Raw genomic sequence first — 27282 nt, forward strand, 5'->3', positions numbered from 1 at the left:
TCCAGTTTCACAGGATCTTTGTCGGGCTGCTGCGACCTCTGACCTCTGACCTCTTCACTGATGGCTGCATCTCATGTTGCTGATCAAGAGTTTGTGGTTGCTGTCAGTCACTGTGGATGAGACAAAACTACATTTCAAACCTGTAAAAGTGGAAACTGTGACATTTGCAAGAAATTCAGTGAGATAAAAATCTAAAAGAGACTAAGATTAAGAATGAGGAAGTGACATCATATGAACCACAGGAAGTAGGTGCAGCTTCTCTCGACTAAAGCACGACTTTAGAAACTCAGATGATCATAAGAAGAGAGACAGAAGAAGGAGAGAGACAGAGAATCATGATGGTCCAGTTCAAATGGATTCAAATGTCTTTATTTGTGACAGCGATGCTTCAGTTCACAGGTAAGAAGACGTATATCACATATAGAAATGGAAGGTGCATTTTCTCTGATCTTGTGAACAGGAGCAGCTGAAAACCTTCCAGCCTCCTTCACTGTTAGAGTTGGAGATGACGCCACTTTGCCTTGTGAGTATGTGACAGCACTGTCTGGACCTTCAATGATTCAGGAAACAAACAAACAAACAAACAGTAGAGCTGGTTGAACATTGGCAGGTTAAGAATGCAGCATAGGACACTCGGCCTTCCAGTGGCCTGTCTCACGACAGTAGTTGCAGCTTCCAACTTTATCATAGTTACCTCGTGGTTTAAGGTCAAACTTAGAAGCAGCTTTCCCTGTCAGCGTCCAGTCAAGTGAAGCTGTACCCGAATTATTCCTTCTCCATCCAAAATCATTACGCACAGCCGCGCTCTCCCGAAAACTGCTCTTGTGAAGTAACACATACTCGTCTGCTGACACAGCAGCATCGGCAGCTGTAGTGACTTGCCTCTCTGTGATGTACGTTGCAATTCGACCCGGGAGCGTATTCTTAAATTGCTTAAAAATCACCAAATCACAGAGCTCATCAAAAGTGTTAACCTCCAGTGCAGTTAACCAGCGTTTAAAGTGGTTGGCTATGTCTCGAGAAAATTCAACATAGGTTTGTCCAGTCCTCTTGACCTAAAACGCTGTCTATATGCCTCCGGCACCAATTCATAAGCCTTAAGTACTGCAGATTTTATTTTTTCATAGATAGCGCTATTCTCCATACTCAAGGATGAGTATACCTCCTGCGCTTTTCCCGTGAGGATGTACTGGAGCATTAGCGCGCAGTCCGCATCCGACCAGCCCCTCGCCTTGGAAACACGCTCAAACACACAAGAAAAAACACATCTGGCTCTCTCTCATTAAAGTGTGGCACTAACCGCAAATTACGAAGGTCAAACGGACTGACTCCAGATCCAGTCCCTTGTCCGCCCTGATCTTCACTAGATGCCTTCCCTTGAGCTACCCAACATCCCTGAAGGTCCAACTTAGCTTTTTCTGTCTGCTGGTGAATCACAGCCAACTCAATTTGTTTTTTAATATCCAATTGATGTTTCCGTTCGTCATGCTCCATCTGCAATAAGAGTACCGTATTTTTCGGACCATAAAGCGCACCGGATTATTTATTTATTTATTTATTTATTTATTTATGTTGTTTAGGCGCACTATCAATGAACGGATCTATTTTCTCTATTTTTCATACATAAGGCGCACCGGATTATAAGGCGCATTAAGATAAACAAAACAGTCAGATAAGTCGAACTTTATTCATCTCATTCATAACTCGTTGATAACGTTCATAACATTGTTCAGTTGTAACACATAACATACAAAACAATACACTCACTTTCTCAGTTCATTCCTCATCCACAAATCCATCAAATTCTTCATCTTCAGTGTCTGAGTTTAACAGTTGGGCGATTTCGGCATCAAGCATGCCCGGATCCCTCTCGTCATTCTCCGAGTCAGTCTCTTTGCTGTTACTTAGCTGTTCAGTGATGATTCCGGCCTTCGTGAAAGCTCGGACGACACTTGAGACTGATACCTTAGCCCAGGCATCCACGATCCAGTGGCAGATAGTGGCGTAACTCGCCCAGCGTTGCCTCCCTGTCTTGGTGAATGTGTGTTCGCCTTCTGTCATCCAATGCTCCCACGCAGCTCGCAATTTAACTTTGAACGACCTGTTGACACCAATATCTAGCGGTTGGAGTTCTTTGGTTAATCCACCCGGAATGATGGCAAGCTCCGAATTAGTTTGCTTCACTTGGGTTTTGACAGTATCGGTGAGATGGGTGCGCATGGAGTCGCAGATCAATAGGGACGGAGATTTGTGGAAAAAGCCATCCGGTCTTTTCACGTAAACTTCTCTCAGCCACTCACTCATCTTCTCCTCATCCATCCAGCCCTTTGGGTTAGCGTGATGATGACGCCGGCCGGAAACTTTTCTTTTGGCAAAGTCTTCCTCTTGAAAATGACCATGGGTGGTAGTTTCTGGCCATTAGCCTGGCAACCGAGAACTACAGTGAAAGATGACTTCTCGTTCCCTGTGGTGCGTATAGATACCGTACTGGTCCCTGTTTTCTCGACAGTACGGTTCACGGGGATGTCAAAGGTAAGGGGGACCTTGTCCATGTTGGTGATGTGCTCTGGCCGGATCTTCTTTTCAGTGATCTTGTTCTTGCAGTAGGTGGGGAAAATGGCCATCTTTTCTTCGTTATCCTTTGGCAGTTGCTGCGAGACGGTAGTTATTGTGCGGATGGAGAGATTACGCCTTTTCATAAAACGGAAGCACCAGGAAGGACCTCCTTGAAAGTCATTTATCTTCATGTCACTTGCTACCGCTGTTGCCTTGAGTCGCATAGAGACTGTAGAGATGCTTCTACCTGCTGTTCACTGTTCAATTTTGTCCTCTAACTGTGGCCATCTCGCTTTGTTCCCCTCGGAAACTCTGTTTGGTCTTCTTTACTTGGCGCAGGTCATCTTCTTGCTTCCTCCACTTCCGTACCATTGATTCATTAATGTTGAATTCTCTTGCAGCTGCTCTATTCCCATGTTCTACTGCGTGACTGATAGCCTTGAGTTTGAAATCCGCTTCGTAAGCATGTCTCTTAACAGGTGCCATTTTGGGGTCCTTATACACACAACATAATATTATGTTGAAGCACAGTACGTATTACTCCGCGAGGCTCCTGACTACGGTAGCCGTAATGCTCCAATAATCCATCAAGTGGAGGGATTTTTGAGCGCCGTGTACCACATAAAATTGGTTTGAGGTCAGTAAGCACAACCAGAATTAATACATAAGGCGCACCGGATTATAAGGCGCACTGTCGATTTTTGAGAAAATTAAAGGATTTTAAGTGCGCCTTATAGTCCGAAAAATATGGTAGTTCTTTCTGCTGTTCAAACGTAAGTCCCTGCGCTTGGACAGGAAGAGTAGAGGTCACTGGATGAAACTCACTCGGATCTGTTGTCATAATCCCCAGTTCAACCAGTTTTACCTTCAAAGTAGTTTTTACATTTTCCTTGAGTCGCTTATCCCCCACAACCACTGAATAATGCTCCGCAATTTTAAGTAACTGCTCCTTTGTGCACTTCTCCAAGGCTTCCTCTGACGGAGCCGCAATAAACGCCTCACATTCAGCCATCTCGACCGGCAACTTTTACGCATAAACAGCTGACCCAACACGCGTAATCCCAAAACAGGCCCGACAAGACACTGCAAATTTTGCTTTGGTCTTAAGCAACTTGGTCAGAGGGTACACGACAGTAGAGAAGTTTCTACAAAAGCTCCTGTAATATCCAACTAGGCCCAAAAACTGCTGGAGCTCCTTTTTTGTTGTAGGCGGTGGATAATTTGCGACGGCCATAACCTTGGCCTGGACTGGAGCCACACAGCCCTGCCCCACTTCACGGCCCAAATAAGTGACGGTTGCCCTAGCAAATTGACACTTGGCGAGGTTGATGGTGAGCCGCGCCTCAGCCAGCCGTTCAAACAGCGCACGGATGCGCTCAAGGTGAGAGTGCCATGTGTCACTGTAAATGATCAAATCATCTAGATAAACTGCACAGCCCTCTAACCCTGCCACAACCCGATTCATCAGGCGCTGAAACGTTGCTGGAGCGTTTCTTAACCCAAATGGCATCACCGTATAGGTATACAGACCCGCTTGCGTGATGAACGCAGCAATCTCCTGTGCGTGCACAGACAGCGGCACCTGCCAATATCCCTTGAGCAGATCGAACTTGCTCACAAACTTAGCTGGCCCCACCTGATCTATACAATCGTCCATTCTTGGCAGTGGAAAGGAGTCTGGTTTCGTGACCGCATTTACCTTTCTAAAATCTGTGCAAAACCTAGGTGTTTTATCCGGCTTTGGCACCAGAATACATGGAGAGGCCCAACTTGACGCAGAAGGCACAGCAATATCGTTTTGGAGCATAAAATCTATTTCCGCATCAAGGTATCTACGCTTCTCAGGTGACATGCGATAGAACCACTGTTTACTAGGCTGTGCATCTCCCACATCAATATCATGCTCTATCCACTGTGTACGAGAAGGGATATCGGCAAACAAACAAGGATATTTCAGCACCAACTCAGATAACTCACTACGTCCCAATTCTGTTACGACCCTAGAGGTCATGTTTCTATTTGTCTGTTTTTAATATCCCTCTTTTACCTGTGAGTATGTGTGTGAGTGAGAGAGTGGTTGCAGGTGTGTCTGATTGATTGTAGGTTGTCCTGTGGCGCTGATTGGCTGCTTTCCTGGAGCCATAAGTTTAAAGGCCGGCTCCTCCCAGTTCCTGCAGGCTCTCCTCCGCTGCTGTCCAAGACTACCAGCATTTGTGCGATTGTGGACAAACTATGTTTTGATAATAAAACTATGTTAAAATACTTGCTGCTGGTGGTGTTTGGGGAACAGGGAGAGGGGAGTCTCATTTTCTTGTTGCGCCAGGGTTTTCCCTAGTCCCTGGTCGTAACAACTGGGGGCTCGTCCGGGATCTGAATGTCCATGAGGTGAGGTAGTAGTTTGTGTAAGTGGCCTTTAGTTAAGTGTAGTGGTCATCTCTTTTGTTAAGTTGTTGCTGCATGTTGTGTGTCTGTCTGAGCACCCCGACCAGATAGCTGCTGGGCACTTTCAAGGATTTGCCATGTTTGTTGTTTTGCCTTTCTTATTTTTGGTGGTAATCCTGAGTGGAGGTACGCTTCAGTGTTTCGCAGTTGACTAGGTTCCTGGTCTCCGGTGAATCACTGAGTTCAGCGTTTAAAGACGTCTCGAGCTCGGCAAGCCACTGAAGACTAGCTAGATGAGTTAGCCACCTTTAGTAGGCAGGTCAAATTGCGGTGTCTCTACAGTTTCCCTTTGTTTTATAATTTGCACAGCAACATGGTTTTGTGTGAGATGGCTGCTTTTGTGTTGGTCACGTTGTGATGTGTGGCCCTAATTAATACTTGTGTGCAGTAACTTTTTGTGACCTTTTTGGTTGTGTTAACTGGACTCCACTTTTGTAGGGTCACTTGTGGTTGCAGCTTAAGAGTAAGCTTGCAACATTTGTGTAGTGGTGCCAGTCTGGCTACAAGGAATAAAGACCGCATTAACATGCGCAAAATAACCTCTGAAACACTAACACGCATCAACAGTGCCGGTCCGAAAGAGCTGCAAACAGAATAAAACACGTTGTTTTAATTGATATTATTAATTGTTCAAATAAAATGTTTCATTACCAAATAAGTTATTTTTAATCGTTAATGTTCATGCTCTGAGTTTTCTCTATTAAAATCTTGTGTAAATGCAATAATTACGGTTTACTATGTGCGATGATATGAATATTGATAAATGTATAATTAAACTTGTCAAAATGTACATTTTCAAATAAAGTAATTCTATTTTAGTGTTATTTAGATTTTTAATAAAAAATATCATGACACAATGAATGCATTTATCACTCATTCGGGTATTTACATGAGAGATTATAGTTTAAAATCTAGCGGTCAAAATGACCTTTTACGGCTGTTCTAGTAGTGTTGGCGTTCAGGCCCTTCTAGTGTTAAACAGATTTCTTTCTTTGCATAAGCAAAATGCTTCTGGTTAATGAGGATCATCTCTCTCACCGCTGTCCGCGGTGCTGAACCAAAGAAGCCCTGACGCATCATTACCTGCTAAGTCTAACGCGATAGTTACTATATTTGTGGGAAATAGCATGTTACGTTTGTAGTAGGCAGCGGCTATTACGTTTGTGGAAAATGTATTACATTTGTGGGTTTATTACCTTAAAAGCTGCAGATCTTTCCTGCCACAATCCATCACTTTTTACAACAACTCTCTAACCTCTGCCTGACAGAGAACTCTGGTCTCTCTACTGATTTGTTGTATATATTATTATTGTTACAGTATATTTTGCATATTTTGTTTTGTTGTATATATTATTATTGTTTACTGTTTATAGCACACTGTGCACTGTATATATACACTATGTATATATTGGATTCTATTTATGTTATGTATGAAATGTTTTATTTGCGGACCCACTACTGCTGTAACAAAATAATTTCCCAGTCTGGGATCATTAAAGTAATTCTATCTATCTATCTATTTGTATTACCTTTGTGGTGTATTACGTTTGGGGACATTATTACATTGGCGAGCATTACATGATGCCTACCAGAGATCCGATCCTCAGCAACATCATACAACACAGTGCCAACAATTAATGATACAGTTTATACGGATTAGACCTTACAGCTTGGCCCGAACTCTGTCTCAAACCAGTGTAAATGGATTCCGGATCTGTTCCTCGTTTCAGTTCTGTAATGTTTAAAAACACATTGTCCACGTCTCTGAATTCCCACTCACATCACACATAATGAGGTATGAGGTATTATTCTCTCCTCTGCTGGCTGGTCCAGTTAGCAGGGAGAGAGATGTAGGTGGAGTCACCTTCATCAGCGGCCTCTGAGCTGTCTTTAAACCCCATCTCCAGCCTCTGTCGGCTCGTCCTGTATCATGGTCACCCCGGGCCCGGCTGCAGTCCCCGCAGGTGCAGCGGTGGTGTCGGTCCTCAGGCTAGAATCCACAGAAGAACTCGCCTCTTGCTGCTCCTCAGTGATATTCGTCTTTGATCTCTTTTGAAATCCGAAATTTGCGAGTAGATTTCCCTGTTGTCTTTTAGACAAGATGGCTGCAAAACATCGCATGCTCCAGCGCGGTCTCTTTTTTTTCGTTTGGTGAGGACAAGAATTGCATGCAGGCCAGCATCTTTATTAAAGTCAAATAGTGATGCGCAAATCATACATTAAAAATAGCCTAATTTTACACATGATCCATGATTATGACAATTAAAAAAAAAAAAAAACACAAAACAAAAAGGAAATGCATAGGAAAAAAACTGCATTTTGCCAATATTTTAGAGACCCTAGTCACTGGGCTTGTGTGCATCTGTCTCTCTTTGAGCTCGTGAGGATGATAGAAAACCCTCCGCATCAGTGCTTATAGCCAGTTCAGGAGTCAGTCACAACACCGTGGACAGCGCTGTGTGTGTGTGTGTGTGTGTGTGTGTGTGTAGGCATACAGCTGCTGCGCGATCAATAGACAGAAAGTGCTTACTCAGTTTTAAGATTTAAACAAATAAAAATATTCAAATGTATTTATTTATTTATTTGTTCGTGAAGGACCTGCAGGGAGAACCTGATCTCTACCAAACATGAGCTGCTTCGAGTGCCAGCTTATTAAAAGGGAAACGACATGAAGTGGATAGAGAGAGGGGGAGAGAGAGAGAGCTCTCATTCACAGCCTTTCACTACAGTTGGGTCCTGGCCTAATGGCATATAGTGATGTGCGCCGGTGGAACCGGCGTCCAGGGCAGGGCCGTAAAGTGGGGGGGCCAATGGCCCCCTGGCCCCCCCTGTTCCGGAGCCCCTTCATCTATTGCAGGTTGACTGGATGAAGGTTTAAATCCAGAGGTGAGCTGTGACTGTAGAACACAAGCGCAACAAAATGGCCGTGCAGGATTCCACGGTTGCTGTGTTTTTCTTCAGGTGCATCATTTCTATCAGGTCATCATTTCAAAACAAACAAAGCCCGAAACTGTGAACACTAGAGATTTTACCGATTTCACTCGTCAACTTCTGTAGATTTTTGTTTTTCTTGAAGACTTTTTCACTCCGGATGACAACGAACGAGCCACTGAGACTGACAGACACACAACCGACCTCCAACATGGAACATGTGAGACTTGAAAACTTTGACAGTCTGATGGTGTTTTCTGTGTGTTTTGAAGCCTGACAGGTGAAAGATAGATAGATAGATAGATAGATAGATAGATAGATAGATAGATAGATAGATAGAATTACTTTAATGATCCCAGACTTGGAAATTATTTTGTTACAGCAGTATTGGGTCAGCAAATAAAACACTTCGTACATAACATAAATAGAATCCATTATAAACATAGTGTATATATACAGTGCACAGTGTGCTATAAACAATAAACAATAATAATATATACAACAAAACAAAATATGCAAAATATACTATAAGAATAATGATATATACAACAAAACAGTAGAGAGACCAGAGTTCTCTGTCAGGCAGAGGTGAGAGAGTTGTTGTATAAAGTGATGGATTGTGGCAGGAAAGATTTCCTGTATCTGTTGCTACGACAGCGAAGCTGAAGCAGCCTTCCGGAGAAGGTGCTCCGCTGTCTGACCAGTGTGAGGTGGAGAGGGTGGAGAGGATTATCCATGATGGATAACAGTTTTTTTTCAGTGTCCTCCTCTCCACCACAGCCTCCAGAGTGTCCTGTTTGTAGCCAATCACAGAGCCAGCCTTCCTGATCAGTTTGTTGAGTCTGTTGGTGTGGCTCCGATGCTGCTCCCCCAACAAACCACAGCAAAGAAAAGTACACTGGCCACCACAGACTGATAAAAGATCTCCAACATCTTGCTGCACACGTTGAAGGATCTCAGCTTCCTCAGGAAGTAAAGTCTGCTCATCCCCTTCTTGTAAACAGCTTCAGTGTTAGATCTCCAGTCCAGTCTGTGATTGATGGTAACACCCAGGTACTTGTAATCCTCCACCGCCTCCACATCCTTTCCCAGAATGCACAGAGGTTGGAAAGCCGTCTTCCTCTTCTTCCTGAAATCTATCACCATCTCTCTGGTCTTGCTGATTATCAGCCGCAGGTGATTCTGTCCAGTCCACTCCACAAAGTTGTCTACCAGTGCCCTGTACTCCTCCTCCTGCTCCTCACTTTTACACCCAACAACAGCCGAGTCGTCAGAAAACTTTTACAGGTGACACGACCCGGTGTTGTACTGAAAGTCAGTGGTGTATAAGGTGAACAAGAAAGGTCTATAAAGTCGTCAGGCTCTGAGATGAACACTGTAACATGTCTCATGGTACAGACAATAGACTCAAGTACACAAACTAATAAAGTGTAGAAAAAAGAATAAAGGCTATTAAAGCGTTTAGAAATGAAGCAGCTGTTTAGGCCGAAGCAGACATGTTGTACATAATGTAGTGGGAGGCAGTGGTGGACAGGTGAGCTAGTCAGACCCTTCAGTCCTACTTCAGTACAGGTGGATATATCCTGCAAAAATACTCTATTACAAGTAAAAGTATCTGAGTACAATCAAAATAATGTGCATTAAAGTGCTCAACTTGGAAAAATTATTATTATCATATTGTTATGATTCCTCATGTAGGACTGTTGATAAGCAGGATTTTATTGGCCCAGCTGCTCACTGTTGCTCTGGAGCCTTGAAAACATCAATTTGATCTTGTTTCAGAGAATAGATTTATGGCTGCACTGGTTGAAAAGATGAACAGGTAAAGTAATTAGATCTGGTTCAATGCTACATGTTGCTATGACTGCACCTGCAGAGCCTCACTGTAGCATATGAGTGTGTGTGTGTGTTGTTGCAGTGTGACCTTCCCATCCACCTGCGAGACCACGACTCCGGCAGCCGCAGGAGAAGCTCTGCCATCGGGCACACGGTTCCTGGAGCAAGTGTCCATGCTGCGGGAACGAGCAGGTTGGACATGTGGAGGAAAACACACCGTTCGTCTCTGATGGAGATGTTTCTCTTGTCAGACTGTGAAAGTATTCTGTTGATAAGTAACAAGCTGACCAGCTTGACATCCTCTCGTGTGCTGCTGACCTCCTCCAGGTGAATTTAACCCCGGGGCCCCATCAGCACTCCGCTAGTAAGGCCAAACTTCCCCGGAAAGAGGAAGCAGAGCTCTGCGTCCCGTCCTTCTTCACCTTCTGCTCGTGGTCCAGGGGAGAGGAGTTTGGTCCCAGCGCCTCCATCCACCATCCCACCTGCTGACCGGCCCGTGGCGTCCAACAACGTGCCCCCCGGCCCACCTGCCAACCAGCTGAGCTCCACTGGTGTGAACCGCTCCGGTCTACTGAAGATACACAACTGCTCAGTGGAAGATTACCAGAGAGTCTAAAGGGGGGTGCACACATAAGGATTCTATAAATCTTAAGAGATTTTTTATCTGTAGAGCCCCCACACATGCTTTGATCGTACCGTGTGTGGTGTGCTCCGATATTCTCAGCACAGGACACCACACACATAAAGATTATCTGTCTCACGGCCGATCTAGAATCTAGTCCTCTGAGCCAGAAATATCGCGTGATTAATTGTGATCTACAGTAACCAATGGCCATGACATCATCAACCCATCAAGATGGACTCACACGTGGACGTCTGGTACGGGGGTGGAGTCTCTCCTCCCCTCTATGATGTAGACACTCTGGGAGAAGCGAGCCCTGGACAGCCTCCACCTAAAAGAGCCAAGAAGCCAAGAACCTAACCCTGACTGACCTGAGAGCAGCAGCTTCACTCTAACACTTTGTAATAACAGTTCAATGAGTTCAAATCCAGCCTGTAAATATTAGAGACTTATACACAACTGGCTTCATTTACATCAGTACATTCAGCCTCCGTCAGTAATCAAGGCTCCACCTCGAACACCACCTATGCCGCCTGCCAAGACACAACCTCTGAGAGCCATCTGGAGTAAGAGGCTCCATCCTCCACCTACAAGTCTCCTCCAGTCACTTAAATCTAAACCGTGCCTTCTTACTACATCAGCCAGCTGCTCTAGCCTCCACCTGCAGCTGCAAACAGACATACTCCACCCAAATCAACAGGCAAGAACATCCACTGCCAGCCCCGCCTGTAAATTCTTGTAGTCAGCTACAACCTGATTCATCCAATTGCAGCTGCTTCCAACTCCTGCCTCCACCTGCTACCTCTGCCAGTAACCTGCAGTCACCACCTCCACCTGCAGATACTGGCAGAAAGCTAAGACCTCAACCTCCACCTTCGACCTTTTACAAAACCCTACACTGCTGCCTCCACCTGTAGATTTTTTGCAAGGAGACATATTACAAGCCTCCACCTAAATCCTCTTCTAGCAACCTGCAGTTTCCTCCACCTAACTACAGCCTCTGCCAGGAACCTGCAGCCACCAGCTCCACCTACAGATTCTAGCAGACAATGGCAACAACTCCACCTACAGCCTCTGCCAGCAACATCCACTGCAACCTCCACCTGTGGATTCTGACAGATTGCTGCAACCTATGTCCTCCAGCTAAAGTCCAAACTGAGTCTTCGTCTAGAAATCTCCACCTCTGACTCCACCTAAAGTATCTTCCATCTTTCTGCCTACAGTCTCTGCCAGTAACCTGTTGTTACCTCCTCCAACAGATTCTGGAAGACCGATGACGCCTCAGCCTCCACCTCCACCTCAACCTCCACCATCAGCTTTAAAAACCTGCTGCCTCCACCTGTCAATTTGTGTCAACAAGAGCAACACAAGCCTCCACCTTAATCTCCACCATCAACCTGCAGACTAGCTCCACCTGAAGACTCTGGTTGAAAAGCTCAGCTAAAACCTCCACCTAAAGTGTCTTCTACCTTCAGCCTACATCCTCTGCCAGTAACCTGTTGTTTCCTCCACCTACAGATTCTGGAAGACAAGTAACACCTCTACCTCCACCACCATCCTCGACTGATATACCAATACTGCTGCCTCCATCAGTCAGTTGATCTGTGCTGACAAACACAAGCCTCCACCTAAAGCCTCTGCCAGGAACCTGCAGCTGCCTCCTCCACCTGCAGATTCTGGTAGACCACTGCAGCCCAAACCTCCACCTAAAGTGTCTTCCATCTTCTGCTGACAGCTTCTGCCTGTAACCTTTTTCTGCCTCCACCCACAGATTTTGGAAGACCACTGAAGCCTCCACCTCCAACATCCATCCTCAGCTGAAAAACAACCACAATGCCTTCATCAGATTTGCGCAGACAGACACAAGCCACCACCTAAAGTCTCTGCCAGCAACATGCAGTGGCGAACTCCACCTGCAGAGGCTGTGACCTAAACTCCACCTTTAGCCTCTGCCAGTAACCTCAAATCATCAAAACACTGAGGTAAGCCACACATCGTTATTTCTTAAGAGGGCCAATAAAATATCAGCCGACATCATTCTCTTCTCAATGAATTATTTTAAAATAGTCCAGCCGAAGACGCTGATGTTTCATGTGTCATTATAACAAAGCTTGTCGATGTGAAAGTAGTCGTATGTATCCTCATACAGGCCCCACAGGATATGTAGCCCCAGTTACACCTTTACACCTAAAGGTGCCTTAATGTCTGTTTGTTGACAAGGGTTTTCACATTTGTATGATCATTTGAAATTATTGTGATAATGACACTGAAATGATAATGAGTAATGATACTTTAGGCAACATACTGGTTTAGATAATAATAACACAACTTATCAAGACAAAATATTCATATTAATTTATCTGGTCTTGGGAACATTCTGTGTCAAATGTTTGTTTTTACCAAAGAAAAGTCAGTCGTCACAAAGAAGTCACAGTTTACAGACACAGGTATTCATGCAAATACATTAAAATGAATATAAGTAGACATTGTTGACATTTATGTTTCCTTTAAAAAATAGTCAACTGTTTAAGCACCAAACTACCTTTCATGATCAATTTGACAACATATTTGATGACAACAAAAACATTTATGTTGCTTATTTGTTGTGTTTGAAAGAATGAAATTCTTATTCTTGTTGTGTAATGCACCACAACTGAAAAGTGGAATTCAAACTGAGACATTAATATTCACAATATTAATGAGAACACTTATTTACTAAAAGGTGGCAGGGTCCGCCACAAAGAAACAAATAAAACAGTATAAAAATTACAGTAAAAAGATATAATTAGATTTCAGATACATTCAGTAAAAAGGGGATTAGTAACAGGATTCCAATCATTAATTGAAGAATGATATACTAGTTTGTAACCATGCACACACACATGACAACACTCCATGAGTCTCACACATCACTCTGGTCTTCAGTGAATCCAAATACACAGATATGCAGATCAAATAAAGGTCATCTTGTTGATATTCCTTTTCTCTCACTACCAATTTTATGGTAATTGGTAACTGTATCAGAATACATTGTTAAAGTAACTGTTCCAACCCTGGAACCCCTGGATATACACAGATATAATAGTCAAGTGGGACCTCTAACCTCTAATCAGAGTTTAACCCTGTCTGAGTAATGAACATCACCATGCAGTCTGTTTGCTGAGCATGAATGGAGGATAATTTCAGAAATACGATCATACATCTCATTGACTGTACAGACTGTAATTACAGTTTCTGTCCATAAGATGTCAGAGTATGCCTCAAATCCAGAGAGTGTTGAATTGGCTCAGTGAATACACTGTGTGTGTGTGTGTGTGTGTGTGTGTGTGTGTGTGTGTGAGTGTGTGTGTGTGTCTGTGTGTGTGTGTAGGGGAGTAGAAACAAGTGCAATGCAAGCCTTCACCATGTTCCACAACAGACGTATAAGTTGTAACTAATCTATCTATAATACAAAGAATCTCTGTCTGTCTGTGTGTGTGTGTGTGTGTGTGTGTGTGTGTATGTGTGTGTGCCTCAAATATCTCTGCGGATCAGGATCAGACTGACCTGAGAGTTTCAACATGGCTGCTGCGTGGTTCAAGGGTGTGCTATTTCGCATTTGTTTGGACTGCAATGATACCGTTAATAAATTATTTCATAAATGCTTTACAAATTCCACGAGCATTGTCCACCGGAGCCACCACAGTCACGTGCGCACCAGAGCCAATCACTGCACACCGTGGCCACGCGTGCACCAGAGCCAATCACTGCAGAGCCCACCACGACCCCCCACCTTAAGAAACAAGCAGATTTATACCTGCAGCGGCGCGAGCTGGACCGGGATTTTGCCAGTGGTTCGGTTCCGCTCTGTTCTGTGCATCTAAACTGACTGTTGTGGATTAATGAGACTAAAAGAGTCCGGATCGAGTCTGTTCGGGTCTGAGGAGATCCGCAGACGTGAGGACAACAAAGTGCAATCAGATCTGTGGATGTTCGTGTGTAGCTAGCTACACAGCCCACCTCCCGATCGAGGCGATGGACCGGACTCACCGGCACGTCCAAAACCGGACTTAGGGTAAATAATGTCCGCCACGCTTTTTCGCGAACATCGCCGTCACGTTTGCTTTGTGTCTGGTGCAGAAGAAACGGTAAAAACGGGCTTTTGTCACGAAAGTGTCCAAGCAGCAAGTTTGGTTGTTGAGGAACAGGAAGATGTGGGAGGGACGTAGGCGGATGATTGACAGGCAACGACGGTCGGTGTATAGACAGCGATATTGAGAGTTGAGAGATTTGTGACATATAGCATGTTTGGAGTGTATAGTTAGCGTGTTATGTAGTATTTGGTGTGGTGTGTTTAGTGAGTAGTAGAGTCGTGTTGTGAGGCAAACCAAGGAGGAGACGGCTGAATGTGGAACAGGCAGAATGAGCTGAGCCCTGAGCCTGAGGCATTGCCTGCATTTAAATGTAAATAGTTATACATAACTTCGTAAATTTCAAAAACTTATGCACCAATTTAGTAAACAACGATTTATATTTGCATTATAACTAATGCAATTGGTTCATTAAACATATTTGTGGTTTTCACAGTAAAAAAACTAACTTTTTCTACTCTGATTTTATGTTATTTTGTGATTTTAGGTTCATAGTGTTAATATAGTACCTTAAAATGAAAAAAGAACTGTACAGTCACACATGTGAGGTTGTGATAAAAATAATTACACCATGTAAGGCAAGGTAAATAGTTTTTAAGGTGAAATATAATGGTATAATCAAAAGTAGTCAAAAACAGCCAATTATATCCCTGACGTCCCACCTTCAAACACAGCCTCATTTGGCCATCCATGAAAAAGCTACTTAACCTCCCACTTTTCTATAGGAATACATGCTTCCTACGGGCAATGCACTAGTGGTCATAAATCAGTTCTTCATTCATCCCTAAGCCTTTAGTTGAAGTAGGTTTTAGGTGCCCAGGTTGAGGACAACCCCATACATCAACTTCTTCAGCATGACACTTGCTTTGTCTGTTGTTGCTTTACCATGAATTTAAATCTGAAAATGTACACCTTCTGACCAGATGACTCATTAGAAAGTGAGAACGAGGGACGTCAGGACGTGAATCACGTTCGCGCTGTCACTCACTCATGATTCGCATCGCTGAGGACGTGATTCTCGTTCACGTACTGTGCCGAAAGTGGCGCTGTGTCAGTCAGTCACTCACACAGGGCAGAGGAGTTGATTCACGTTCAGTAACCGTACTGCTAAAACTAGCGCTGTGTTGCTAACATCCGTTAACATCCGCATCATGTTAAAGGAGTCATCACCCGGAAATCGCAATTTCTCTCGTTAAATCATGCATATTGGTGTTGGACCTCTGTTGAAACTTGCCTGAAAAGCTGGAGTTTGAAAGTGGCTTATTTTTTTCGCTTTGGCTCTTTTTCCGAACAGGAATAGCGCACAATAGTGCGCGTTTCTAAAGCACGAGATTTTGACTCTGCTCCTGTGGTGACGTTACCACAGGAGGCTACTTGCATATTAAGCATCGGCTCACAGCCGTCCTCAGCCAGACTTTCTGAGTGAGCACGCCGAATCTGCTTATTTCTCTGTCATTTTCACGCCATACATCGTGACCGCCAGCATTGAAACTCAGGTCTTACATGTAAAACACGAGTGTGAAAAGTAAGAAGGAAAAAACAAAGAATTTACCATTCAGAGACATCCTGCTGTAAACGTGTCTCTTCCACCGTCTCTGCCTCTTCACTCTCCCGTTCGGGTTCCGACTCCGGCTCGTACATAAATGCCTGAATTCCGTAAGGTTCGTCATTTAGTGTGTGCGCCATGACAGGGGGCTGTTTATGTTGTGGAGTCTGTGTGTGCATGCAGGCTCGCCCCCCATTCCGGCTCTGTCCTTCCTGCGGCCAATCAACGCGCGCCTCATTACATATTAATACAATGCACATCCGGACCGGTCAAAACCTCGCGCATAATCTCGCGTGAGAAAGTCGCGGTATGAAAAAGTGTCAGAACAAGCTCTATGTTTGATTTTTTAATTATTTTTTTTTTTCTTATAAGTTTTAAGAATTGATCCAAAGCGATCCAAGAGGGACTGGATATGTAAAAAACCAGGTGATGACTCCTTTAAGTGATTTTACTGTGCACAGAGGACACTTTCACCGTGTAATAATTTTAGTGCATGTATACCACTCAAAGCAGCGCTGCATCTCCCGCGAATGATTGTGTACTATAGTCCGTGAACGCACCGTCCCTCAGTAAGTGAACGGGAACCTCAGGGCTGAATCATAAACTGAATGACGGATCGTTTGGCTGCTTATCAGTTCAGGGAGTTGGAGAGCACTGATCTATTCGGTGAACGAATCTTTTGAACAAATCATTTTAATGAACGGATTCTAGTGATTCAGTACAGTAAAAGGAACTGCCGTTCCCATCACTACTTCAGTCACGCTCCTTCCCTTCCTGTAAATCGTTCCCTGCTCCTTTGAGTTTATTTGATGGTTTTCCTGGTCTTCAGCACTAATCTAAGCTTTTATTCAGCCGCATTTTAACTGAACTAGTTGACAAATTGTTCCCCACACAGCAGGATGTCTTTGGTTTCTCTTGTCTCTTGTTTCAGCTAACAACGGGTACATTAACTGGAGTACTGCACTGTATTATTTTAGGCTCCATTTATAAACTAACATTAGCTACAGTTGCCCTCCGTTAGTGGCACAGACACTTTACAAAGAAATCTATAATCCAGCAGCTTTAAACAACTTGAACAAAATGTCCACAGGCTTGTACAAGCAGCTGAGAGAGAGAGGAAGGTCTTATTTATTTTATCTTTCAGTAACAATCTGCTCAAATGTGATTAAATAGAATTAAAATAAATGAATCACTAAGACACATTGCCTCACTTTACTGGCCTCTTGGGCAGCTCATAAAACTGTACACTACTACATTGTCCTGTTTTTGTATTTTCATTAAATGAAGTTGTAATATCTGAACTGGATACAATAAGCATGGCTAAAAGTTCATTTATAATATTCTTTGTTAAATCAGAGAGCTTGGGCGGGAAAGAAAGCCAATATATTCAAAACATATATGATCTTTATTAGATAGTAAACAAAGACAGCTATAAACTGAGTACACTAATAACAGTAAAAATCTTTCATTTATATCAAATTAGGAAAAACCTAGAAATGAGGTTTTTATTAGAAAATAATAGAACCTGCTTTATCCTGATATCCTGATATTTTTAAACTAAGTAGCAACAAGCTGAGCTTTATATTTAATTAGACAAAAACTAGATGTAATATAGATATTTATATTCTTATTATAAGGGGTCGAGCACCATCATCTCATGTGCAGGTTGATCTCCAATAACATGAAATGTTTTTGTAGCTAAATCCAAGACCGTGTGCTTCCCCTTACTGCTTGGTCTGCTCTGTGATGTACATCAGTTTAGACGGCTCGTAACGTTGTGTCAGGTTGGTACACAGCTGACAGCCCTATTTGACAGCTGTTAGAATTCATATTAAGGCAAGAACCAATCAGCTAAGTGAAGAGAAACGACAGTCCATCATTACTTCAAGAACTTAAGGTCAGTCAGTCCGGAAAATTGCAAAAACTTTGAATGTGTCCCCAAATGCAGTCGCAAGAACCATCAAGCGCTACATGGCTCACATGAGGACCGCCCCAGGAAAGGAAGACCAAGAGTCACCTCTGCTGCTAGGGTAAGTTCATCCGGGTCACCAGCCTTTCTTTGGTTCCACCCACTGTGTCTTTGTGCGACACAGAAAAGGTGAACAGATGGCAAGGCTGTAGGTTTGATTTTGACATTGGTGGGGACAAGCGGTGTAATGACACTAATGACAGACGAGGAGGCTGTGTAGTAACGATGTCTGAACTTTACTTCAGTCATAGTGCATTACATTACACGATGGTGCAAACCACTGTATTAAACTTTGCATTACACATAGATTAACAACAAATAAAAGCATGTAGACTGTTCACACATTAGCACTATGCTGGCTTTGGAGCATTGAGGAGCATAACTTGGTGTTCACAAAATCAATCCACCAGGCTACAATCAAAAAAGGCTGCTCAAATTAAAGGTCTCTCAAAATAGAAAGTTATTTGCTCAAAACAAAACCTACAAGTCAGGATCAATGAATCTAAACTACCACTGACAATCCCAATATACAGAAACACGTTGTCTGCCTGCTCCTTATAGTTATATAGAATTTCATGAATCTACCACAGAGTCTTTTTTTTATAGCCTATGTTGAGCTCTCACCTGTAACTCCACCTGGCCTCTCCCTGAACTAGGCCTACAGCCAGGCAAGATTATTGCAGCACCCTTGTGAAATAACACATGATGCCTGCCTGACATTAAGGTTGTACGATGCATTACCTACTGTACATAAGCAGTCAAACATATGCAGTAATACATTTAGTTTCGCATCATGTTAAATTTACCTGTAGCCCTGAATCTTCCCTATATGAGCTACAACCTGCCCGGGTTCCTCTGTCACCTGATAAATGAAACATTGATGCTGTGAGCAGTGACACAGCACGACTCAAATCTCGAAGAAGATCAGTAGTATTCACTAGGCCTACTGTTAATATTACATCTAGCTAACACTTGAAATTTAATTAACCACCATGTCCTTATTCAAGTTCACCTGCTGCTGTGACCCTGCCACTCCACCGCTGTCTGATAAAGGGGACGGCTGTGTTGCTTCTTCTGTCACCTGACACAGTAACAAATCAATCGCCATTACGAGTGAGAAAACGGTTGGAGACGATGTTTTGCATTCATTAGCAGAAGCTTTTTTTTTCTTTTCCTAAGGTGACTTACACTTTGTTTGGTGAAATAGCTTCTAATGTCCTCCACCTTTCATTTCTTGCCCGACTTCCTCAGACATGTGTTGCACGAGGACAGTGTCGACCTCTCATCAACACAGTAGTAGTGTTTTCATACAAGTGAAACAACGTTTACAGCCTAAGCCAATCAAAAAAACAGACCTGTGTCAAAGACATATTTGGGAGGCGGTGCCGAAGTGGGAAAGGGTTTAATTTAGCATTTTTTTTCCATCCATCCATCATTTGCAACCACTTTATCCCTTTTATGGGGTCGCAGGATTTTTTCGCTGGAGCCAGTCCCAGCTGTCTCTGGGCGAGGGCAGGGTACTCCCTGGACAAGTCGCCAGCTCAAGGACACTTTGACAGCTCAGCTCTGCCTGGAGCTGGGATTTGAACCAGCAACCTTCCGATCACTAGCCCACCTGCTCTACTCGTCTTGAGAAAGTTGAGAAACCACGTTAGCCGTTTTCACCCGGAGAGGCTACTGTCAACGTTAGTGGCTGCCAAAGAGACAGCGGACCCGTCCAGCCAAGAACTGATGGCACGCTGCCAACTCTACCACACAACTTGGAGAAAGGGGAGAGAATAACCCAATCTGTGGGAGCTTTTATAGGTAAGGATCTACGGCCTAATCCTGTTGTTGACAACACCAGGTTATATATATATGTGTGTCTATATATATATATATGTATATATGTATTAGTGGTGTGCCAAAATATCGATTCTACGATATATCGCGATATTTCGTCTTGAGGTACGTTATCGATACACTGGTGCCAAATATCGATATTTAAAAATATTTTAAAAAATTATATATATTTTTTTTTTTACATTTTTTTTTTTTTTGGCCCACCAACACCCCTCTTCGGAGGACAGCTTTATCTTTATTCAAACATAGGTATACAACCAAATAAAATAAAAAAAATGGTTTAAGTAGCTCTGAAACCCACACATATAGATATTTAATGATAGTTGTAGTCAGTGTCTGTGTTAAGAACAGTCACTGTGCAATATACTCTTTGTTTACTTGGCTGTCATTCATGTGAAATTGATTGACAATGTTTTTTAATTCCTGTGAAATGGATTCAGTGCAGTCAATAAATTATGAATTTCTTCAGTGACACAGATATCGTGATGTATCGTAGATTGAAATTTTTTGCAATATATCGATTATCACAGAATCGCTGTATCATGATATTATCGTTATCGTGGGCAAAATATCGTGATAGTACCGTATCGCGAGGTACCTGGTGATACCCAGCCCTAATATGTATATATATATATATACATATATATATGTATATATCTTAATCCAATCGAATAGTGAGACCAGTGAAGATTCACATCCCTAGTATGTATGTATGTAAATGTGAGTATGTATGTACAAAAGAGTGAGTAGGTGTATAGGTATGCATTTTCGTTTACTTGGATGAAAAAGAAATTATGCTAAAGCTAGTTTATTTAATGCATTGTGCCTTATTAGCTAGTGGATTTTACAAAATAGCTACTCTTTTGTCAACAATAAATGCATCCTACACATAGTGTCTAAAACTGAAATCATTCTACTGAATAATCTGGAGGTTTGTTAGAAAACAAGACTTAGGATGCATAGCTCAGTCTGACGCAGTACCTTGTCCTGATGAAGCAGCTGTACTGCTGTGTGGCTAGGCCACATGAACCATGATGCTGCTATTTCCTATGTAAATAAATCGCCACAGCACCATGTTGGGACAGCAACTTCCGCTTCCGGTTAATGACCTCCAAAGTCATCATTATCCTAAATCCGGTTACATTGAGACTGACTCAGTTGGGGAATAAGTGGGTGGAGTTTCCCCAGCATGCCCTGAGGCAATGCCTTTTGGGCTTAAAGCCAGGGAAACTGTGTTTAAGAGTGTTCTAGATCAGTGGTTCCCAACCTTTTTTCCTTGAAGACCCCCTTGCCTGTGTCCAAGACAAGCGAGCCCCCCCCCCCCAACCTCAACCCACATACAATAAAAGAATAAAGTGATTAATTACAAACTTTTATACGCAAAAATAAACAAAAGTTCTATTCTCCTAGTTTTACAATGTATATAGATACATTTCTGTCTGTTCATGTGCGCTGTCAAACATCACAATGACTCCTGTTTGTTTTACCATAAACACTGTCTCAAGAAACAGCAAATATTTATTTGAACGAACCATCTTCACATAGTCAACTTCCTCTTCTTCTCCTTCCTTCCTTCTTTTTTCTCTTCTCCTGCTCAGGAGATGAAATAGGTCACTGCCCAGTTATGTGAAAGTGGAAGTTGTGCCAGAATGTTTGGCTGTTTGGACATTTACAAGATATTCAGAGAGCTATAAACACAAGACAGACAAAAATTAGGAATGAAGAAGTGACATACGATGTGGATGAGAGATAACTACATTTCAAACCTGTAAAAGTGGAATATGTGACATTTGCTAGAAATTCAGTGAAATACAAATATAAAACAGACTAAGATTAAGAATGAGGAAGTGATATCACATGAACCACAGGAAGTAGGTGCAGCTTCTCTCGACTAAAGCACCACTTTAGAATCTCAGATGATCATAAGAAGAGAGACAGAAGAAGGAGAGAGACAGAGAATCATGATGGTCCAGTTCAAATGGATTCAAATGTCTTTATTTGTGACAGCGATGCTTCAATTCACAGGTAAGAAGACGTATATCACATATAGAAATGGAAGGTGCATTGAAGTTTCTTTATTGGGTACACTGGATTCAACAAGACAAGAACATCTGTTATCTTTTGTCTTTAACGTGGTGAGTTGAGTGAACTCTTGGAAACAGGGATTAAGAAATAATCATCACACGAACAATGAACATAACAAACATTTCCTCATTTTGCCAGTTTTTCTCATATTTATCTCTCATCTTCAACAGCAGTAACTGGACTGAATCACACCTCCGTCACTGCCAGAGTTGGAGATGAAGTCACCTTGCCTTGTGACAATGTGATCAATACTCAGGACAAATGTGACAGTACTTCTTGGCTTGCCAATCGTTATGGGGTATCAGCAAAACAGCTGGTAAATCTTGGGCGGATCAGTAAAAGTGAGATTCCCAGATCTCGATCAGACAGACTGAGCGTGACAGAGAGCTGCTCTCTGGTTATTACAAATGTCTCAGTGGAGGATGTTGGTCGTTACAGCTGCAGACAGTTCGACAAATCAGGAAGACAACAAGGTGAAGATGCTCTGGTTCATCTGTCTGTTGTTAACGGTGAGTATTTAAATCTCTATGTTTTTAGAACAAACTTTTTTGTCAGAACAAAATACCAAACATTACAAAACTAATGATTACAGTGATGAGGTTAATTTTATTCTTGCTGTCTTGTCTCATCTTCACCAGTGGAGAAACTACAGCAGGATGATAGAGACATGTTGACCTGCTATGTGTTGTCATATGGTGACTGTGGACACACAGTGAAGTGGCTGTATGATGATAATATGGATGGAGTGGAGACAGTGCGGCTTGGCTGTTCTGCCACGGTGAAATATAAACCTCCTCATCTTAATCACAAGTCAAACTATCACAAGTTACCTGAGTGTGAAGTGACAGATGATCAGAGTGGACAGACGCTGCTGTGGAAAGTTAACTCAGGTACATTTGGTCTGATTTCATGAAGTATAATTTTACGATTATTATTAATTCACAGTGAGTCTCTTTGGATGGTAAACACAAAGTATTATATCATCATTTGTTGTGTGTTAACATTTCGTGTCCTATTCAACAATGAAGGAAGCAAGACATCATCTGCAGAGGACGACACTACACCACAACTAGGTACACTTCTGAAAGTCACATGTAATTCTCTCTTTGAGCTGAATGACTTTGGAACGGAACAGGAAGCTGCAGCCAGAATGTTGTTTCTGACTTGAGAAGCGACTTTAATTCATTTGTATCACTTGAATTAGATATTTACAGATCAAACACATTTTCTTAAGTATCCGAATTATTTCAAATGTACATTAATGAGACGAAGAGTCTGCAGCTGTTATCTTAATACATTGTGTCAGCGACCGTCTGACATTTCCATCCCCACGAGTCACGTCTCTAACATGACTGAACACATGTGTTGTGCTCCTGATGTTTGATGGTAACTTTGTTCTCTGACAGTTTGTTCCTCACTTGAATCAAGGGTCTAAGGACAGAGGATGTCGTTCACTGTACAGATTGTAAAGCCCATTGAGGCAATGTGATTGCGATTTAGGGCTATATAAATAAAATTGATTTGGTTTTGATTTGATTTGACGTGATGTTTCTGCTCCACAGCTCGTACAGATTGTTCTGTTGTCGACTACATCATGTTGGTTCTGCGTGTGGCTGAACTCGTCCTAATTACTGTGATTACTGTTCTTCTCATCAGAGCTCCAGGTGAGAACATTCACACCAACATCTGTTTGGACTGATGAACACAAACTGTCAGTTTAGAACTGAAATGTTACTCTGTGCTTTATTGTCCAGGGAACCAGAAACCAGTGAGGCTTTCAGGTGCAGCCGCCAGTCAGGTAAAGATCAGATCAGACAGCAGCTGGTGGTGCGTTCAGGTTCAGATGACTTAGTTTATGAACATCAACAGTCAGCTGGGAGCAACATTTGAAGCGCTTTTGGGACAATATATATGCACACATACACACACATGCACGCGCACGCACACACACACACGCACATATACAAGTAACAGTAACGGATGGTGCGTTCAGGTGCTGTCAGATTATTTCTTATTTCTTGTGTTAAAAGTGGGTCAGTTATGTGAAAGTTGCCAGTTAAAGTGTGTCAGAGTGACAGTTTGTTTTTGTTGCGTTTCACAGGTGGATCATGATGAAGATGATGGTGTGGTGAAATATGAAAACCGTGGAGACACTTCTGCCTCTGTCAGACTCCACTGAAAAATTCAGAGCTGATTTGAAGATTTCCTGCTTGTTGTTGAAGCTGCAGCAGCTTGAGCTCAGTTTCATGTCTCTGTGTGCAGAAAGACTCATTTTAACTCACTTTCATTTAGCATTGTTGTTCACAGATTTGTGTGTGTGTGTATGTGTGTGCGCGCGTGTGTGTGTGTTTGAATGTGTTTTCAGCCTTAATGGAGTCAGTAACAGTCTTCTCTTATTTATATCTGTTAACAATATCATCTGCAAATAAAGACGTCTTCACCACTTCACTCTACACTGTGTTCTGTGAGCATACAGCACAATATGTCATGGCTCGTGCTGCCCCGATTTATTCGGGGATGTATAGTTGTGTGCACCCTGCTTTTTTCCCCTTGCTTTACCTGCAGTGTTGGAGAGCGGCGGGAGGCGGAGCTGACCCACTTAGCCAAGCACAGCGAGGCACACCTGGTTCTCATCCCCACCTAATCACCTACTCTATAAGAAGCCGGCCTGACTCAACTCCTGTGCCAGATAATTCCGTCTCATCGGTAGAGCCAGTAGCCAGCGTCTTCTGCTACCCGGCATTGTTTCTAGTGTGTGAAGAGTTTTGTTCTGACTTCGTTTTTGTGCTTTCTTTGCCAGCTCGGTGCCTCGCTGCCTTGTCTTCCCCCCTCTAACCTGCCTCCAGTCTCCAGCCGCCTACAGACGCGGACACCCTTTGTTGAGCCTGCCTTCAGCCGCCAGACGCCGCGGACTACTTCTGTTATTCCTGCCGCCTGCCGTTTGCAGCCGTGGACACTTTCTGTTGCTCATTTTTGAACCCTTAATTAATAAAGCCTTTTTGTGCACTCTCCCAGTCTGCCGCTTTTGGGTCCACCTCCGTCACCCGGCCGCAACAGAATTATCTGGCCAAGAAATGGACCCAGCGGAGACCGAGCGCATGAGACAAGCACTCGCGAATCAAGGCACCCTGGTGGGGCAACATGATACCACGCTGAGGCAGGTACTGGAGCATATCTGGGATCTCGCCACCAGCGTAAACCAGCTCAGCGGACGGGTTGATTCCCTCGCGGACCGGCTCATCCCCCCAGCTCCCGCCTCAGACTCACCACCGGCGGCCCCGCCAGCGGAGGATTCACCCGGCGTTTCTACACCCCCACCACGAGAGCCCTACATCCCCATCCCCGCCAGGTACCCAGGTGACTTGGGGACATGTGCGCAGTTTTTACATCAGTGCTCATTAGTGTTTAATCAGCAACCCAGTACGTATTCCACTTCTCAGTCTAAGGTAGCTTTTGTAATGAGTCTGCTCTCTGGGCAAGCTGCGGCCAAGCAGCTTTGGCGGTCTCAAGTCAGCGACCTGATTTAAACACAGATTACAAGCGTTTCTCTGATGAGATGAAGAGGGTTTTTGATCATCCCGTTAAGGGGAGGGAGGCTGAAGGCCAGCTACTGAATTTAAGACAGGGAGGGGGGCAGTCAGTCGCTCAGTACGCTGTAACCTTCCAGATTTTGGCAGTAGAGAGTGGGTGGGACGAGTCCGCTCTCCAAGCGGTTTTTCTAAAGGGATTGTCAGGTGACATTAAGGACGAGTTAGCTGTGAGGGACGAAACCTCTTCACTGAGGGAGCTGATGGAATTAGCCATATGTCTAGATAACAGGATGAGAGAGAGGCGTAGGGAGAGAACAGACAGGCAGAGGTTCCGCCCCTTCTCCCCTTCACCTGTCTACACCACCACAGCGGCTCCTCTGCCGTCGCCGCCCTCTCCTCGCTCAACCGGAGGTCCCTCCTGGGAAGCCTGCATCAACACCTCAGGATGAGCCAATGCAGCTGGGACGAGCCCGACTTGCCCCCGCGGAGAGACAGCGGTGCCTGCGCAACCAGCTCTGCATCTACTGTGCCCAGGAGGGACACTTCCTCGCCCAATGCCCGGAGGTGCCAAAAGACCAGGCTCGTCAGTGAAAAGGGGGGCACTGGTGAGCCGAACCTCCTCTTCCCCTGCCCGGGTCCAAGTAAAAGGTATGTTGCATCAGTCACAACAGACAATTTCGGTCCAAGCCTTAGTAGACAGTGGGGCGGATGACAATTTCATTGACTCTAACCTAGTTGAGCAACACGGCCTCCTGGTGACTGAACTAGAGGTCCCGAAAGAAGTTTTGGCCCTGGACAGCCGACAATTGGACATCGTGACTCACAAAACTGAACCTTTAAAGCTAACCCTGTCGGGCAACCATCAAGAACATATTGAACTGTACGTTATCAAGTCCCCTTTGACCCCCATAGTTCTGGGGCGACCCTGGCTGACGAAACATAACCCCCACATAGACTGGACGACGTCTACCATTCGTAGTTGGAGTAATCTCTGCCACGCTCACTGCCTACACTCCGCCACTCCTGAGAGAAGCCCCAGTGCTCCCGAACCACTGGAGGAAATGGACTTAACTAATGTTCCCGCTGAGTATCATGACTTGCGTGAAGTATTTAGTAAAGACCGGGCCCTTTCACTTCCGCCGCACCGCCCTTACGACTGCGCCATAGACTTACTCCCAGGCTCCCCGCTCCCGACCAAAAGACTCTATAACCTCTGCAAACCAAAAAAAGAGGCCATGGAGACCTACATTAATAACTCTTTAGCTGCGGGCCTCATCCGCCCGTCTTCGTCCCCAGTTGGAGCCGTTTTTTTCTTTGTGGAGAAGGATAACACCCTACGCCCCTGCATTGACTTTACAGGTTTGAACGACATAACGGTTAAAAACAAATACCCGCTCCCTCTCATTGACTCCGCTTTTGGTCCCCTTCACGGGGCCCAAATCTTTTCAAAGCTAGACTTAAGGAATGCCCATCACCTCATCCGAATTAGAGAGGGGGACGAGTGGAAAACGGCGTTCAACACATTTGGGACATTTTGAATACTTGGTGATGCCTTTTGGTTTAACAAACGCGCCTGCTGTTTTTCAGGCTCTAGTGAATGATGTGTTAAGAGACTTGTTGAACAGAGTGGTTTTTGTGTATTTGGATGATATTTTAATTTTTTCACGCACCTATGAAGAACATGTGAGTCATGTTAGAAGTGTTAAGGAGACTAATGGAAAACAAACTGTTTAAAGCGGAAAAATGTGAGTTTCACGTCACCACAGTCCCTTGCTTTACCTGCAGTGTTGGAG

At 43.8% G+C, this 27282-nt stretch overlaps 1 protein-coding gene and 2 long non-coding RNA genes across 4 annotated transcripts; all 3 read left to right on the forward strand.

Annotated features, from left to right (window-relative positions):
- Positions 1-206: 206 nt before the first annotated feature.
- LOC115573695 (uncharacterized) lies at positions 207-24407 on the forward strand. Of its 2 annotated transcripts, XM_030404588.1 has the most exons (7): positions 207-399; positions 22130-22468; positions 22598-22849; positions 22988-23032; positions 23522-23623; positions 23714-23757; positions 24061-24407. In XM_030404588.1, exons 1-7 carry the CDS (start codon positions 291-293, stop codon positions 24136-24138), a joined length of 969 nt encoding a protein of 322 aa, XP_030260448.1. In that variant the 5' UTR covers positions 207-290; the 3' UTR covers positions 24139-24407. The 2 variants fall into 2 exon arrangements, with proteins under 2 accessions (XP_030260448.1, XP_030260449.1); XM_030404589.1 differs by lacking the exon at positions 22988-23032.
- On the forward strand, positions 7906-10365 carry LOC115573697 (uncharacterized). Its single transcript, XR_003982329.1, has 3 exons — positions 7906-8149; positions 9848-9957; positions 10093-10365. It is a non-coding gene; the product is annotated as an uncharacterized LOC115573697 (long non-coding RNA).
- Positions 10456-12424, forward strand: LOC115573696 (uncharacterized). Its single transcript, XR_003982328.1, has 2 exons — positions 10456-12066; positions 12159-12424. It is a non-coding gene; the product is annotated as an uncharacterized LOC115573696 (long non-coding RNA).
- Positions 24408-27282: the final 2875 nt, after the last annotated feature.

The sequence above is a fragment of the Sparus aurata genome, chromosome 22, assembly GCF_900880675.1.
Source record: "Sparus aurata chromosome 22, fSpaAur1.1, whole genome shotgun sequence".
NCBI classification, from domain to species: Eukaryota; Metazoa; Chordata; class Actinopteri; order Spariformes; family Sparidae; genus Sparus; species Sparus aurata.

Coding starts and splice junctions, on each gene's coding strand:
- LOC115573695 (XM_030404588.1), top strand. CDS start 291: ATGATCATAAGAAGAGAGACAGAAGAAGGAGAGAGACAGAGAATCATG. Junction 23,033..23,521: donor CGACACTACACCACAACTAG/GTACACTTCTGA, acceptor TCTGCTCCACAG/CTCGTACAGATTGTTCTGTT. Junction 23,624..23,713: donor TCTTCTCATCAGAGCTCCAG/GTGAGAACATTC, acceptor TTTATTGTCCAG/GGAACCAGAAACCAGTGAGG.